This window comes from Nannobrachium achirus (genome assembly GCF_963921795.1).
Source record: "Nannobrachium achirus genome assembly, chromosome: 1".
Taxonomy (NCBI): Eukaryota; Metazoa; Chordata; class Actinopteri; order Myctophiformes; family Myctophidae; genus Nannobrachium; species Nannobrachium achirus.
The window spans coordinates 53,999,109-54,017,531 of record NC_137810.1 but is presented as its reverse complement, the minus strand read 5'-3'; the positions used below and the strand labels follow the sequence as shown (position 1 = coordinate 54,017,531).

Sequence of the window (18,423 nt, the reverse complement as noted above, 5' to 3'; positions counted from 1 at the left end):
GAGTTGAGGCCCCAGTCAAAGCGCTTATAGCCACTGTGTACAGACCGCCAAGATACAATGACAGCGACTTTTGTCTCAACCTTGGACGCCTCTTAGATTCTTTGGCCTTGATGGATTGCCAACCAATTGTCGTCTGTGGGGATTTCAACGAGGACCTCTTGAAGATGGGACGAAAACGTGTTAAGGAGCTGTTTGAGTCCAAAGGCTACAACCAGCTTATTGCCACTGCAACAACTCAAGAGCAAACCCTGATTGATCACATCTACATATCACAACCACAGTCTTGCATTCAGAAGTGTGTACTGCACACCTACTACAGTTACCATGATGCAGTATACTGTGTATTGACTTCAGCAGTACCAATTATGGAGTGATGTGGTTGATGGGATTGCTTTCAGGTGATGCTGACACTATAAAAAAGAGAGTGTTGGGTGTGGCATCAGGGTACACAAAAAAAGAGAGTTAAACTTGGGTGTGGCATCGGGGTACACATTGTGGCCATTACAGAATGTCTGCTTTGGCTCTCATCAACATGCCTGGCACTTTGGCAGACTGGTTATCTAACATGAGTGGGTTATCAGGGTCTTAGAAAAAAGTTGACCATCTGCAACTTTATAATGTAAGGCAGATCGTTGCACATCAGGCGAATGATTACATGCTGTAATATCAATCTCTTACAGAGCAATGTGCTGCCAAAAGGCACACACTCGATCTGCATTGCCTGCTGTATCAAATAGTACTTATAGACTAAAAGTAATAGTACAAGGTATTAGTAGATATATATAACTGAACTAAACAATTGCATGAAGGCCAAGGGTGACATTACATTTCAATATCGATTATAATTCAAACACCAACTTCAATGTCACAGTGTCAAGGTTAATCTGTTTTGGAACCTATGGCTTGTACAAGTGCCGAGACTCTGACCCACTACAGGGACAGAGAGGATGAGGGGAGAAATGTCGAGGTGTACAGACACTTTTCTTAAAGGAAAATAAAACATTCTATGTCCTTGATTATGAGTCCACGAGACGCATTCAAGACACCATCTCATGTTCATTGTTATGTTTAACTATCCAATGAATGCTTGCCAAGTCTATTTTCACTGTAGCTATTGAAGCTTATTTGTAAAATGATGTTACATTCTATTCAGATTCAGATTGAGAAAGAAAGAAAAACATGTTTCTTGTACTGTACCACTAGACATCTATTTTGTTTGCTCATTGACTTAATATACAGTAACAGAAAAACAAACTTACACTGTGTGGTGTCCTTTATTGTGTGTAACTGCTTTAATCATTCTGGGGGAAACTGTCTGATTCACATGGGATATAAGTACCAAAAGTAATCTCTATGCTCAATAATTTAATATACAGTTTAAAAAAAAACATGCTTGACAGGTCTATTTTCACTGTACCTATTGACGTTTATTTGTCAAATGATGTTACATTCTATTCAGATTCAGATTGAGAAAGAAAGAAAAACATGTTTCTTGTACTGGACCACTGAACATCTATTCTGTTTGCTCATTGACTTAATATACAGTAAGAAAAAACCAACTTACACTGTGTGGTCTCCTTTATTGTGTGTGACTGCTTTAATCATTCTTGGGGAAACTGTCTGATTCACATGGGATATAAGTAGCAGAAGTAATCTCTATGCTCATTCATTTAATATACAGTAAGAAAAAAACGAACATGCTTGACAAGTCTATTTTCACTGTACTTATCTACATGTATGTACATCCCAAAGAAACCATTACAGCCACGTAACGTTAGTCCTGTACAGTACACTACAGCACAGTAAGGTACAGCACAGACAGTACAGAAGATACAGTACACTATATAACAGTAAGGTACAGTACACTACAGCAGAGTAAGGTACACTACAGTACAGTACAGCACAGAAGATACAGTACAATACAGTACGGTACGGTACTGTACAATACAGTACAGTAAAGTACAGCACAGTCAAATACAGTAATGTACAGTACAGTGCAGTAACATACAGCACTGTAAGCTACAGTAAGGTATAGCACAGTACAATAAGGTACAGTACAGTACAGTAAGGCACAGTACAGCACACTAAGGTACAGTACAGTACAGTACACTACAGTAAGGAAGCGGGCGTGGACTATAGACCTGAGCAGCCTGAAACGCTGCAAACTTCTAGTATATCTGAACCGCTAACAAACACATTAATGTTATCCACTCACTCACACCATCACTCACACCATCGCCTCACACAACTGTCTGCTTATGGGCCAGGGCCTAGACTTGCTCTTTCTGGATACATAGACAAATACATAATATAAAGATTGGAAACTTTGAATAATAATAATAATAATACGGGTAAAAATAATAATATCTGGAATTTACATAACACTTTTACAGTTCAGTACAGTAAGGCACAGAACAGTACCATAAAGTACAGTACACTACCATCCAGTTCATTACTATATCAGAACCGCCAACAAACACATTAATATTATCCACTCACTCACACCATCACCTCACACAACAAATAAAAAAGCATGGTTGATTAATTAGGCTAGACACTGTACCAATTGAAACTTGAAAGGCATAGGCTACAGATTATATAACTGCACGGACCATCAGAAAAAGTCACTGACGTGGGCGGAACTGCTGCTGTTGAGTTGAATATAGTCCAAATGTTTTATACTTCCATCACAGACGGTTCCACAACTGACAAACAACTGTCTGCTTAGGGGCCAGGGCCTAGACTTGCTATTTCTGGATACATAGACAGATACATAATATAAAGATTGGAATCTTGGAATAATAATAATAATAAGGGTAAAAATAATAATATCTGGAATTTACATAACACTTTTACAGTTCACTACAGTAAGGCACAGAACAGTACCATAAAGTACAGTACACTACCATCCAGTTCATTACAGAAGATACAGTACACTACAGTACAGTAAGGTACAGCACAATACAGTACAATAAGGTACAGTACACTACAGCACAGTAAGGTACAGCACAGAACAGTACAGAAGATACAGTACACTACAGCACAATAAGGTACAGTACAGTACAGTACAGTACAGTACAGTACAGTACAGTACAGTACAGTACAGTACAGAAGATACAGTACAATACAGTATGGTACGGTACAGTACAATACAGTGCAGGTACGGTACAGTACAATACAGTGCAGTAAAGTACAGCACAGTAAGGTAAAGTACAGTACAATGCAGTAAGGTACAGCACAGTAAGGTATAGTACAGTACAATAACATACAGTACAGTACAGTACAGTAAGGTACAGTACAGCACACTAAGGTACAGTACAGTATTACAGTTCACTACAGTAAGGCACAGAACAGTACCATAAAGTACAGTACACTACCATCCAGTTCATTACAGAAGATACAGTACACTACGGTACAGTAAGGTACAGCACAATACAGTACAATAAGGTACAGTAAACCACGGCACAGTAAGGTACAGCACAAAACCGTACAGAAGATACAGTACACTACAATACAGTAAGGTACTGTACACTACAGCACAGTAAGGTACGGTACAGTACAGTACAGTACAGTACAGTACAGAAGATACAGTACAATACAGTAAGATACGGTACAGTGCAATACAGTGCAGGTACGGTACAGTACAATACAGTGCAGTAAAGTACAGCACAGTAAGGTAAAGTACAGCACAGTGCAGTAAGGTACAGCACAGTAAGGTATAGCACAGTACAATAACATACAGTACAGTACAGTAAAGTACAATACAGCACACTAAGGTACAGTACACTACAGTAAGGAAGCAAGCGGTTCAAACTGTGAGACCATCCTCCGAGTCGTCTGCGTTTCGTCGTGAGAGGGTCGGTCCCCGTGAAAAACGCGTTCTGGCACGAAGCGGTTACGTTTCGTGCGGTTGTGACGCCCCCTAGGGGTCGAAGTGGAAATGCTTTTGGGGAATCGTTGAGTATGCCACCCCCGACCTGTGGTTGAAATTCAGTGTTGACTCGACCTATTGTTTGTGATTTATGGCTATTGTTAGCGAACGGGCCCCTCCCGCTAACTTTGGAAGCGTGTTACGAACGAACGGTACGGATTATCGAGATATCCTTTGACTATGTTTATCGCATGGCTTTAAAGATCATGTGTACCGATTTTTAAGACATTTGAAGAAAATTTGTAGCAAAAGGAGAAAAAGTGTGTTTAGGAGAAAATTCAAGATGGCGGAAAATCTTCCCATGTGCAAATTGGCGTATCCTATATGGAGAGATGCGTCGTGACCCAAGGAATCCAGGGAAAAAAGAATTGTAATTCTGTGACCTACGGTTCAAGAGTTACGAGGCAAGCGGTCCGTTATAGCGCCACCATGTGGCCAAGTGGAAATGCTTTTTGGGATTCGTTGAGTATGCCACCCCCGAACTGTGGTTGAAATTCAGTGATGAATGGACCTTTTGTTTGTGATTTATGGCTATTGTTTGCAAAACGGGCCCCTCCCGCTAACTTTGGAAGCACGTTACGAATGAACGGTATAGACTATCGAAATATCCTTTGACTATGTTTATCGCGTGGCTTCATAGATCACGTGTACCGGTTTTTAAGACATTTGAAGAAAATATGTAGGAAAAGGAGCAAAAAGTGTGTTTCGGAGAAAATTCAAGATGGCGGAAAATCTATCCTGGCGCAAATGGGCGTGGCCTATATGGGGAGATGCGTCTTGGCCCAAGGAATCCGGGGAAAAAATAAGTTTAATTTTCCGACCTACGGTTCAACAGTTACAGGCCAAAACGTACACTGGGCTGTTATAGCGCCACCATGAGGCCAAATGACGCTATTATTTTTTATTTATTCCTTGTAATCATTATGAACCTCCTCTCTGAGTCTTGAAACTGTAGCCCCTATGGTTTGCGAGAGAAAAATTATTGAATGCGATTCCCATTATAAGTCAATGGGGACAGGTAAGGGTTAATTAATTTCTTAATAAATTCATATCAATTAAACTATAGAACCTTTCTCTTAGCAAGTTGATAGCACACGATTCCCGCGTAAGCCGGTCGATTTGACATATGGCGCGAGTGTGTGGTGCAAAAACTGTGGGAGGAGTAGCGTGCCAAACTTTGGGGAAATACATGTGTGTGTGTCTGGCTTAAGTATGAGTGATAACAACTAGAATTGACAGAGTCAATTTTGACAAGTGTGCCTGCAGCTCGCTAAATGCGCGACCTCGTGCAGCGGTTTGGACTGTGAGACCATCCGCCAAGTCGTCTGCGTTTCGTTGTGAGAGGGTCGGTCCCCGTGAAAAACGCGTTCTGGCACGAAACGGTTACGTTTCGCGCGTTTGTGACGCCCCCTAGGGGTCGAAGTGGAAATGCTTTTGGGGATCCGTTGAGTATGCCACCCCCGACCTGTGGTTGAAATTCAGTGTCGACTCGACCTATTGTTTGTGATTTATGGCTATCGTTTGCGAAACGTGCCCCTCCCGCTAACTTTGGAAGCGCGTTACGAACGAACGGTACTGACTATCGACATATCCTTTGACTATGTTTATCGCGTGGCTTCATAGATCATGTGTACCGGTTTTTAAGACATTTGAAGAAAATATGTAGGAAAAGGAGCAAAAAGTGTGTTTTGGAGAAAATTCAAGATGGCGGAAAATCTACCCATACGCAAATGGGCGTGGCCTATATGGGGAGATGCGTCATGACCCAAGGAATCCAGGGAAAAAAGAATTTTCATTTTCCGACCTACGGTTCAACAGTTACAGGCCAAAACGTAAACTGGGCTGTTATAGCGCCACCATGAGGCCAAATGACGTAATTATTTTTTGATTAATTCTTACAATCATTATGAACCTCCTCTCCAAGTCTTGAAACTGTAGCCCCTATGGTTTGCGAGAAAAAAATAATTGAATGCGATTCCCATTATAAGTCAATGGGGGAAATTAATTCACTAATAAATTAATATCAATTAAACTATAGAACCTTTCTCTTAGCAACTTGATAGCACACCATTCCCGAGCAAGCCGATCAATTTGACATATGGCGGGAGTGTGTGGTGCAAAAACTGTGGGAGGAGTAGCGTGCCAAACTTTTGGGGAATTGCATGGACAGACTTAAATATATAAATATGAGCAAGAACAATAAGTGTCCCCATGCTATGCATAGGCACACTTAATAAATAAATATGAGCGATAACAATAAGTCTGCCCATGCTATGCATAGGCACACTTAACTAGAATTGACAGAGTCAATTTTGACAAGTGTGCCTGCAGTGCGCGACCTTGTGCAGCGGTTTGGACGGTGAGACAATCCGCCAAGTCAAGGTACAGTACACTACGGCACAGTAAGGTACAGCACAGAACAGTACAGAAGATACAGTACACTACAATACAGTAAGGTACTGTACACTACAGCACAGTAAGGTACGGTACAGTACAGTACAGTACAGTACAGAAGATACAGTACAATACAGTAAGGTACGGTACAGTGCAATACAGTGCAGGTACGGTACAGTACAATACAGTGCAGTAAAGTACAGCACAGTAAGGTTAAGTACAGTACAGTGCAGTAAGGTACAGCACAGTAAGGTATAGCACAGTACAATAACATACAGTACAGTACAGTACAGTAAAGTACAGTACAGCACACTAAGGTACAGTACAGTACAGTACACTACAGTAAGGAAGCAAGCAGTTCAAACTGTGAGACCATCCTCCGAGTCGTCTGTGTTTCGTTGTGAGAGGGTCGGTCCCCGTGAAAAACGCGTTCTGGCACGAAGCGGTTACGTTTCTCGCGTTTGTGACGCCCCCTAGGGGTCGAAGTGGAAATGCTTTTGGGCATTCGTTGAGTATGCCACCCCCAACCTGTGGTTGAAATTCAGTGTTGACTCGACCTATTGTTTGTGATTTATGGCTTTTGTTTGCGAAACGGGCCCCTCCCGCTAACTTTGGAAGCGCGTTACGAACGAAGGGTATTGACTATCAAAATATCCTTTGACTATGTTTATCGCGTGGCTTCATAGATCACGTGTACCGGTTTTTAAGACATTTGAAGAAAATATGTAGGAAAAGGAGCAAAAAGTGTGTTTCGGAGAAAATTCAAGATGGCGGAAAATCTATCCTGGCGCAAATGGGCGTGGCCTATATGGGGAGATGCGTCTTGGCCCAAGGAATCCGGGGAAAAAATAAGTTTAAGTTTCCGACCTACGGTTCAACAGTTACAGGCCAAAACGTACACTGGGCTGTTATAGCGCCACCATGAGGTCAAATGACGCTATTATTTTTTATTTATTCCTTGTAATCATTATGAACCTCCTCTCCGAGTCTTGAAACTGTAGCCCCTATGGTTTGCGAGAGAAAAATAATTGAATGCGATTCCCATTATAACTCAATGGGGACAGGTAAGGGTTAATTAATTCACTAATAAATTCATATCAATTAAACTATAGAACCTTTCTCTTAGCAAGTTGATAGCACACGATTCCCGCGTAAGCCCATCGATTTGACATATGGCGCGAGTGTGTGGTGCAAAAACTGTGGGAGGAGTAGCGTGCCAAACTTTGGGGAAATACATGTGTGTGTGTCTGGCTTAAGTATGAGTGATAACAATAAGTCTGCCCATGCTATGCATAGGCACACTTAACTAGAATTGACAGAGTCAATTTTGACAAGTGTGCCTGCAATGCTCGACCTTGTGTAGCGGTTTGGACGGTGAGACCATCCGCCAAGTTGTCTGTGTTTCGTTGTGAGAGGGTCGGTCCCCGTGAAAAACGCGTTCCGGCACGAAACGGTTAGGTTTTGCGCGTTTGTGACGCCCCCTAGGGGTCGAAGTGGAAATGCTTTTGGGGATTCGTTGAGTATGCCACCCCCGACCTGTGGTTGAAATTCAGTGTTGACTCGACCTATTGTTTGTGATTTATGGCTATTGTTTGCGAAACGTGCCCCTCCCGCAAACTTTGGAAGCGCGTTACGCACGAACGGTACAAACTATCAAAATATCCTTTGACTATGTTTATCGCATGGCTTCATAGATCATGTGTACCGGTTTTTAAGACATTTGAAGAAAATTTGTAGCAAAAGGAGTAAAAAGTGTGTTTAGGAGAAAATTCAAGATGGCGGAAAATCTTCCCATGTGCAAATTGGCGTATCCTATATGGAGAGATGCGTCGTGACCCAAGGAATCCAGGGAAAAAAGAATTGTAATTCTGTGACCTACGGTTCAAGAGTTACGAGGCAAGCGGTCCGTTATAGCGCCACCATGTGGCCAAGTGGAAATGCTTTTTGGGATTCGTTGAGTATGCCACCCCCGAACTGTGGTTGAAATTCAGTGTTGAATGGACCTTTTGTTTGTGATTTATGGCTATTGTTTGCAAAACGGGCCCCTCCCGCTAACTTTGGAAGCACGTTACGAATGAACGGTATAGACTATCGAAATATCCTTTGACTATGTTTATCGCGTGGCTTCATAGATCACGTGTACCGGTTTTTAAGACATTTGAAGAAAATATGTAGGAAAAGGAGCAAAAAGTGTGTTTCGGAGAAAATTCAAGATGGCGGAAAATCTATCCTGGCGCAAATGGGCGTGGCCTATATGGGGAGATGCGTCTTGGCCCAAGGAATCCGGGGAAAAAATAAGTTTAATTTTCCGACCTACGGTTCAACAGTTACAGGCCAAAACGTACACTGGGCTGTTATAGCGCCACCATGAGGCCAAATGACGCTATTATTTTTTATTTATTCCTTGTAATCATTATGAACCTCCTCTCTGAGTCTTGAAACTGTAGCCCCTATGGTTTGCGAGAGAAAAATTATTGAATGCGATTCCCATTATAAGTCAATGGGGACAGGTAAGGGTTAATTAATTTCTTAATAAATTCATATCAATTAAACTATAGAACCTTTCTCTTAGCAAGTTGATAGCACACGATTCCCGCGTAAGCCGGTCGATTTGACATATGGCGCGAGTGTGTGGTGCAAAAACTGTGGGAGGAGTAGCGTGCCAAACTTTGGGGAAATACATGTGTGTGTGTGTGCATGTCTGGCTTAAGTATGAGTGATAACAATAAGTCTGCCCATGCTATGCATAGGCACACTTAACTAGAATTGACGGAGTCAATTTTGACAAGTGTGCCTGCAGCGCGCTAAATGCGCGACCTTGTGCGGCGGTTCGGACTGTGAGACAGTCTGCCGAGTCGTCCGTGTGTCGTTGTGAGAGGGTCGGTCCCCTCGAAAAACGCGTTCTGGCACGAAACGGTTACGTTTCGCGCGTTTGTGACGCCCCCTAGGGGTCGAAGTGGAAATGCTTTTGGGGATTCGTTGAGTATGCCACCCCCGACCTGTGGTTGAAATTCAGTGTTGACTCGACCTATTGTTTGTGATTTATGGCTATCGTTTGCGAAACTTGCCCCTCCCGCTAACTTTGGAAGCACGTTACGAACGAACGGTACGAACTATCGAAATATCCTTTGACTATGTTTATCGCGTGGCTTCATAGATCATGTGTACCGGTTTTTAAGACATTTGAAGAAAATATGTAGGAAAAGGAGCAAAAAGTGTGTTTTGGACAAAATTCAAGATGGCGGAAAATCTATCCATACGCAAATGGGCGTGGCCTATATGGGGAGATGCGTCATGACCCAAGGAATCCAGGGAAAAAATAATTTTCATTTTCCGACCTACGGTTCAAGAGTTACGGGGCAAAAGGTAAAGTTGGCCGTTATAGCGCCACCATGAGGCCGAGTGATGTCATTATTTTTTGATTAATTCTTACAATCATTATGAACCTCCTCTCCAAGTCTTGAAACTGTAGCCCCTATGGTTTGCGAGAGAAAAATAATTGAATGCGATTCCCATTATAAGTCAATGGGGAAAATTAATTCACTAATAAATTAATATCAATTAAACTATAGAACCTTTCTCTTAGCAACTTGATAGCACACCATTCCCGAGTAAGCCGGTCGATTTGACATATGGCGCGAGTGTGTGGTGCAAAAACTGTGGGAGGAGTAGCGTGCCAAACTTTGGGGAAAAGTATGGACAGACTTAAGTAAATAAATATGAGCGATAACAATAAGTCTGCCCATGCTATGCATAGGCACACTTAATAAATATGAGCGAGAACAATAAGTGTCCCATGCTATGCATAGGCACACTTAATAATGAAGATAACATACGTGTGCTCGCCTTCCAGGCGAGCCCACAATAATAGTATGAGGCCTGTGATAATTAGTGCCTCCTCCTTACAAAAACTTGATTGTCTCGCTCTGACTCATGTTGGAAAAATGAATGAGATGAAGATTAAGATAATATGTAACCTCCTCATTCAGCATTACCCATCCTTTTTTTGTACGAGGCCTGTGATAATTAGCGCTACCTCATTACAAAGTCATTACAAAAAATGATTGGACGTCATTCATATGTATGGCGAAATAGCTCAGTTGGGAGAGCGTTAGACTGAAGATCTAAAGGTCCCTGGTTCGATCCTGGGTTTTGGCAGTTAAAATGTGGTGAAGTACACATCGCCCCAACTCATGAAGGAAAACAACTGAGATGTGGATGACGATAATAGTACGAGGCCTGTGATAATTAGCCTTCCTCATTACAAACTTCATTTTCTCGCCCTAACTCATGTTGAAAAATGAATGAGATGAGGATTACGATCATATGTAACCTCAGCATTACATATCTTTCTTTTGTACGAGGCCTGTGATAATTAGCGCTACCTCATTACAAAGTAATTACAAAAAAATATTGGACAACCCTCTTGTGTATGCCGAAATAGCTCAGTTGTGAGAGCGTTAGACTGAAGATCTAAAAGTCCCTGGTTCGATCCCGGGTTTCGGCAGTTCAAATGAGGTAAAGCAAACATCGACACTCTGATTGTCTTGCCCCAACTCATGAGGGAAAACAACTGAGATGTGTATGACGATAATAGTACGAGGCCTGTGATAATTAGCCTTCCTCATTACAAACTTGATTGTCTCGCCCTACCTCATATAGTGCAGGCGTTTCGGGCAGTATTTTGATGGAATCGTGCACTTTATGAAAGAAGCATGAAATTTGGCACACAGTTAGAACATGCCATATGGAACATTTTTGGCTATAGGGGCATCGCAGATTTGTCTTGGGAAACTTGTGGGAGCCAATCAAAGTTGGGCTCTCATAGACTTTACTATAGAGTAAAATAATTAAAAAAAAATGTATGCTTTAAGTAGCATGTGAGGGGTCAAACTAGGTGTTTTTCGGGATTCTGAATCCAATGCAAACATTTATTTTGCAGGAAAACCATTCCTTGGGCTAAAAACGGACCCCATATAAGTGATAAAAGTATGGTTTAGTGATGAGTCATCACTTTTCAACAGTTTTGTGGTGGCCGTTTCTCGGAAAGGAATGTTTTTCGTGCAAAACAAATGCTTGCATTGGATTCAGAATCCCGAAAAACACCTAGTTTGACCCCTCACATGCTACTTAAAGCATATTTATTTTTTGTATTATTTTACTCTATAGTAAAGTCTATGAGAGCCCAACTTTGATTGGCTCCCACAAGTTTCCCAAGACAAATCTGCGATGCCCCTATAGCCAAAGATTTTCCATATGGCATGTTCTAACTGTGTGCCAAATTTCATGCTTCTTTCATAAAGTGCACTATTTTTGCCTGAAACACTCCCACTAATGTTGAAAAGTGAATGAGATGAGGATTACGATCATATGTAACTTCAACATTACCTATCTTTTTTTGTACGAGGCCTGTGATAATTAGCGCTACCTCATTACAAAGTCATTACAAAAAATGATTGGACAACACACATGTGTATGCCTAAATAACTCAGTTGGGAGAGCGTTAGACTGAAGATCTAAAGGTCCCTGGTTCGATCCCGGGTTTCGGCAGTTAAAATGTGGGAAAGTACACATCGAGACTCTGATTGTCTCGCCCCAACTCATGAGGGAAAACAACTGAGATGTGGATGACGATAATAGTATGAGGCCTGTGATAATTAGCCTTCCTCATTACAAACTTGATTGTCTCGCCCGACCTCATGTTGAAAAATGAATGATATGAGCATTACTATCATTTTTCAACATGAGTCAGAGCGAGACAATCAAGTTTTTGTAAGGAGGAGGCACAAATTATAACAGGCCTCATACTATTATTGTTATCCACATCTCATTTGTATTCCCTCATGAGTTGGGGCGAAACAATCAGAGTCTCGATGTGTGCTTTACCACATTTTAACTGCCGAAACCCGGGATCGAACCAGGGACCTTTAGATCTTCAGTCTAACGCTCTCCCAACTGAGCTATTTCGGCATACACATGAGTGACGTCCAATCATTTTTTGTAATGACTTTGTAATGAGGTAGCACTAATTATCACAGGCCTCGTACAAAAAAAAGATATGTAATGCTGAGGTTACATATGATCGTAATCCTCATCTCATTCACTTTTCAACATGAGGTAGGGAGAGACAATCAAGTTTATAATGAGGAAGGCTATTTATCACAGGCCTCGTACTATTATCGTCATCCACATCTCAGTTGTTTTCCCTCATGAGTTGGGGCGGGACAATCAGAGGGTCAATGTGTGCTTTACCACTTTTTAACTGCCGAAACCCAGGATCGAACCAGGGACCTTTAGATCTTCAGTCTAACACTCTCCCAACTGAGCTATTTCGGCATACACATGACTGACATCCAATCATTTTTTGTAATGACTTTGTAATGAGGTAGCGCTAATTATCACAGGCCTCGTACAAAAAAAGGATGGGTAATGCTGAATGAGGAGGTTACATATTATCGTAATCTTCATCTCATTCATTTTTCAACATGAGTCAGAGCGAGACAATCAAGTTTTTGTAAGGAGGAGGCACAAATTATAACAGGCCTCATACTATTATTGTTATCCACATCTCATTTGTATTCCCTCATGAGTTGGGGCGAAACAATCAGAGTCTCGATGTGTGCTTTACCACATTTTAACTGCCGAAACCCGGGATCGAACCAGGGACCTTTAGTCTAACGCTCTCCCAACTGAGCTATTTCGGCATACACATGAGTGACGTCCAATCATTTTTTGTAATGACTTTGTAATGAGGTAGCGCTAATTATCACAGGCCTCGTACAAAAAAAAGTTAGGTAATGCTGAAGTTACACATGATCGTAATGCTCATATCATTCATTTTTCAACATGAGGTCGGGCGAGACAATCAAGTTTGTAATGAGGAAGGTTAATTAGCACAGGCCTCATACTATTATCGTCATCCACATCTCAGTTATTTTCCCTCATGAGTTGGGGCGAGACAATCAGAGTCTCGATGTGTATGTGTACTTTACCACATTTTAACTGCCGAAACCCGGGATCGAACCAGGGACCTTTAGATCTTCAGTCTAACGCTCTCCCAACTGAGCTATTTCGGCATATAAGGGTGTTGTCCAATAATGTTTTGTAATTACTTTGTAATGAGTTAGCGCTAATTATCACAGGCCTCGTACAAAAGAAAGATATGTAATGCTGAGGTTACATATGATCGTAATCCTCATCTCATTCACTTTTCAACATGAGGTAGGGCGAGACAATCAAGTTTATAATGAGGAAGTCTATTTATCACAGGCCTCGTACTATTATCGTTATCATCATCCACATTTCAGTTGTTTTCCCTCATGAGTTGGGGCGAGACAATCGGAGTCCCAATGTGTGCTTTACCACATTTTAACTGCCGAAACCCAGGATCAAACCAGGGACCTTTAGATCTTCAGTCTAACGCTCTCCCAACTGAGCTATTTCGGCATACACAAGGGTGTTGTCCAATAATTATTTGTAATGACTTTGTAATGAGGTAGCGCTAATTATCACAGGCCTCGTACAAAAAAAAGTTAGGTAATGCTGAAGTTACACATGATCGTAATGCTCATATCATTCATTTTTCAACATGAGGTCGGGCGAGACAATCAAGTTTGTAATGAGGAAGGCTAATTATCACAGGCCTCGTACTATTATCGTCATCCACATCTCAGTTGTTTTCCCTCATGAGTTGGGGCGAGACAATCAGAGTCTCGATGTGTACTTTACCACTTTTTAACTGCCGAAACCCGGGATCGAACCAGGGACCTTTAGATCTTCAGTCTAACGCTCTCCCAACTAAGCTAAAGCTGGGGAACAATGGACTGTAAGGGGGGGGATAAGGAGGGGAAGAAGGGGGGAGAAGAAAAAAGAGAAGAAAGAAGGGAAAAGGAGAGAAATCTTGAGAAAAAAGAAGGGAAAGGATGGAATTCTAACTCAGCTTCATGTAAAATCCCAATGCAAGCAATTATGTATCCGAATATTTTCAAAAAGCACTGAAATGTTAAACCTGGCTTTTCCAAAAAGGGGAAGTACGGATCCCAATGTCGCCGGTTCGAACCCAGGTTAAACCAAAAGTAACCTGACAGTAACAAGTGCTTTCGGCATACACATGTGGGTTGTCCAAGTTCTGATTGGTCGATACTCGATTGTTCCATTTTTTTTATAACTTTTGTTATCTATACTATAATTTTGCGAATGTCTGAGTGAGTGAGTGAGTGAGTGAGTGTCTGTCTGTCTGTCTGTCTGTCTGTCTGTCTGTCTGTCTGTCTGTCTGTCTGTCTGTCTGTCTGTCTGTCTGTCTGTCTGTCTGTCTGTCTGTCTGTCTGAAACAGCGTTTCTCCTCAGTGGCTGGAGCAATTGATCTGAAATCGCATCACCATTAGCATATGAACACACCTGACATAACTGTGAAGCCCGTTTGTCACTTTCACAAATCATATGCCTTATATTAGCATTTTTATGGTGTATCTATTATCTATTCTGCATCTAGCATGAGGCACATCTATTCTGCATCTAGCATGAGGCAAAATGTTTAACCAGCTCTGTGTGTGTGTGTGTGTGTGTGTGTGTGTGTGTGTGTGTGTGTGTGTGTGTGTGCAGGCAGGCGGGTGTGTGTGCAGGCGGGTGGGCGGGCGGGCTGGGGGGGGACAGTATCTCTGTAGCCATTAAACGAAACGGGTTTCTTACATTGATGCTCCTACATCATGCAAGCACCAGTTAAAGTTACTTTCCATCCCTCATATACTGTGTGCACAGTGCACATCCCATAACCCACACACTGCACATCATTTTGGAGCTCATATCTTTGAACGGGTAAGGGCTAGTAACTTATAACTTATCAACTGTTTGTCGTACAAACTTGTGGGTGGTGTCATTTGACTCTTTGTCCCTAATTGGTGTAACATAGCCCTGCCCCCTCTTCTAATTGGTTGATACTTGATTGATCCTCTATTTGGCTATAACTCATCAACTCTTCGTCGTACAAACTTGTGGTTGGTGTCTTTTGACTTGTTTCAGAGTTCTTCACCTTAATTGGTTAAACTAAGCCCCACCCCTCTTCTGATTGGTCGATAGTTGATAGTTCCTATTATTTGCTGTATCTTTTCAACGGTTGGTGGTGTCATTGGACTTGGTTCAAAGTCCTTGTCCATCATTGGTGTAACCTAGCCCCGCCCCCTCTTCTGATTGGCTGCTGCCCCTTGTGACATGGGTAGAGCTGCGAGGGCCCGGTCATTGCTGCTTGCAGCTTTAATTACAAATATAGTCAAAGTGTACATACAGAAGCTATATCCAGTAGTGTGGGTATATATACAAGTATCACAAAGTACACAGTATTCCACAGGCAACAGATATACCCTTATCTCCTGTCATGTAATAGAACATAGTCAGGTGATATCTTAAAATGTACTGGAATAAATTCCTTACCAAAACATTTCTTCACCAATGTGTTTGTAAAGGTGTCTAGTAACACATCTCACAAATACTGAAATTCAGTTACCCTAGGATAATCCGTTACAGCTGCTGAAAGCCGGGTTCCATTAAATTAACTATAGGCCTACAGGATAAAACACACCTAAATAAATATACTTTAAGTAGCATGTGAGGGGTCAAACTAGGGGTTATTAATGATTCTGAATCCATTGCAAGCATTTGTTTTGCACGGAAAACATTCCTTGGGGTAAAGGCGGCTCCCACAAAACTGTGAAAAGTGATGACTCATCACTAAACCATAATTGTATGGGGGCTGTATTTAGCCCAAGGAATGTTTTTTGTGCAAAACAAATGCTTGCAATGGATTCAGAATCATTAAAAAAAACCTAGTTTGACCCCTCACATGATACTTAAAGCATATTTATTTTGGTGTGTTTTATCCTGTATAGTTAATTTAATGGGACTCCAACTTTAATCAGCTGTAACGGATTCTCCTAGGGAAACTGAATTTCAGTCTTTGTGAGATGTGTTACTAGACACCTTTACAAACACATTGGTGAAGAAATGTTTTGGTAATGAATTTATTCCAAGATTTGACACTATTTTTGAAGATATCCCCTGACTAATGTGGATTCCAGGGACTCTGCAATCTGAGTTCCCAGAGGTCTTTTCTTCCGCCACTAGAGGGACTCTGTAACTCTGACAGTGTACAAATGGAACCAAATGATTTGGTTCCATTTGTACAGTCAGAGTTAAGGGGAGACCTTCAAATGTGAGAGTTTGAGAAACACTGTAATAGAACACCCCTCCATTGTCTTTGTTCTCTACAGGCAAGAAGAACTCCATCCTGATGCACAAGGTGCAGCATGACCTCAACTCGGGCGTCTTCAACAACCGGGAAAACGAGATGATCCAGGAGATCGTGAAGTATGACCGCGAGATGGTCCAGCAGGTGGACGTCCCGCGACAGCGCTCCATGTCCATGTCCATGGCCCCCTCCTCGGCGCACGGAGGAATGTTTGCCTCTCCGGGGGGTTCTTCCGCTCAGCCCCACAGCTCAGCCATCGCCACCCTGCAGCAGGCCGTCGCCATGAGCTTCTGCACCCCAATGACGGCGCCCCTGGTGGGGCCTGGGAAAATCCCGTCACCCAGACTGCCAAGGAGGTTCCAGGTGACGCAAAATGTGTCCGGCCCCGTCGCGGCCTCTCCGCTCCAATCCCAGCAGCAGCCCCTGCAGCAGCCCCTGCAGCCTCAGCTCCATGCTGCTGCTGCTGCTGCCTTTGCGTCTGTCCTGTCCAGCCCCCCCATCCACAGCCCTCTGGCGGTCGGAGGACGGTCATTCCAGTATGGATCCAGTGCCCTTGGGGGACCCGTCTCGGGTTCCCAGCTCTCCTTAGTACATCAACATTTTGGTAGCCCCGCATACAGGCCCAGCACACATAAAAGCAGCACCCATTCTTTAAACATGGCCAGTCTGAGCCAGGACGCCAGGGCGCTGTCGGCCTCTCAGCCCTCGTTGCCCCACGATGGGGCCCGGCCAGTAGTCCCCAGTCCGCCCCAGTCCACCAGAATCTCCTCCACCTCCATTGGACCCCCTCAAACCCCGTCAGGTCCCCCAGGCTTCCGGGGTGCGATACCACACAGGGTGGTGTTGCCCCACCAGATGTCTGTGGGAGCCTTTCCCGTAGCATCTCTGCCGAGTTATGTGCAGGGGTTGGGGGCCGGCGCGGGGCTTGCCGTGGGGGCCACCATGGGGACAGGTCTGGTGGACTCGGGACGACCCAAGAAGGACTCCATTGTCAGCCTTCCTGAAACGGACCACATCAGAAGACCCAGGCTTTCTTCAAACTTGTGACCCTGATTTTACCTCTTTTGAAAGAGGGAGCCAGCGAGGGGATATCTGTTTAGCTAGAGGCACTTTCTCGAGGTTTGCTTTTCCCTCCTACAGTAGACCTCTCTCTCCACGCCAGGCTGACGAGACGAATGTATGAACGCTGTGTGAGAGGTGGCAAGGAGAAAGTAGAGGCTGAGAGACTGTGTTGTGGTTAACTGAGATTATGATGGTGGTAATGGTGATTTCACTGGGATGTTTCTACTCTACTTTCTAGTAGCAGACATAGATGCACAGGACAGTAGTAAAATAGCATCTCCCCACGTCTGCCTCCTTTATTTACTGCATTACACTGTTACTGTAGTATAGGCAACAGCATATGAGCAGCACATCTGTTTTGAGCACTTATCTCCCTCATCTGCTAAACCTGAACAATGCACTCCTGGCATATAGGATATGGGACTAAAAGAAAATCAGGGACCCACTTCAGATGACTAATGAAGTTGGCACTTTACTTGGATATCGTATCTACCACCTTTTTGTCGAAAGAGTGTAAAATAACATCACTGCAAAGTAATAATCGATCTGTTTCTTGGCCAACTGTTTCAGATCACTTGCCTATCGTCAAATCAATGCATAAAAAACTAAAAAGGGAAATGCTGTGTTTTGTTTCTCTTTCCTTGTTTCTTAAAAGAACGGCCCACCTTTTTTAAAGAGGCGATGCCATAGTTTTGTACTTTTTCTGGTTTTCATGTGTCTAGGAGGTTGACAATATATACCCCCTGGTGTGGTTGTTATGAGCAATTATGTATTCCCTTTGTATTTGGGGTTTCTT

The 18,423-nt window shown here is 42.8% G+C and overlaps 1 protein-coding gene across 1 annotated transcript in view; it reads left to right on the top strand.

Moving 5' to 3' along the window:
- Positions 1-18,218, top strand: part of hcn2b (hyperpolarization activated cyclic nucleotide-gated potassium channel 2b) — a 210,596-nt gene extending 192,378 nt beyond the window's left edge. Inside the window, exon 8 of the mRNA XM_080730050.1 lies at positions 16,588-18,218. Coding sequence (XP_080586176.1) covers positions 16,588-17,612 — 1,025 coding nt within the window. The 3' untranslated portion in view covers positions 17,613-18,218. The remainder of the gene's footprint in view (positions 1-16,587) is intronic.
- The last annotated feature ends 205 nt before the right edge of the window (positions 18,219-18,423 follow it).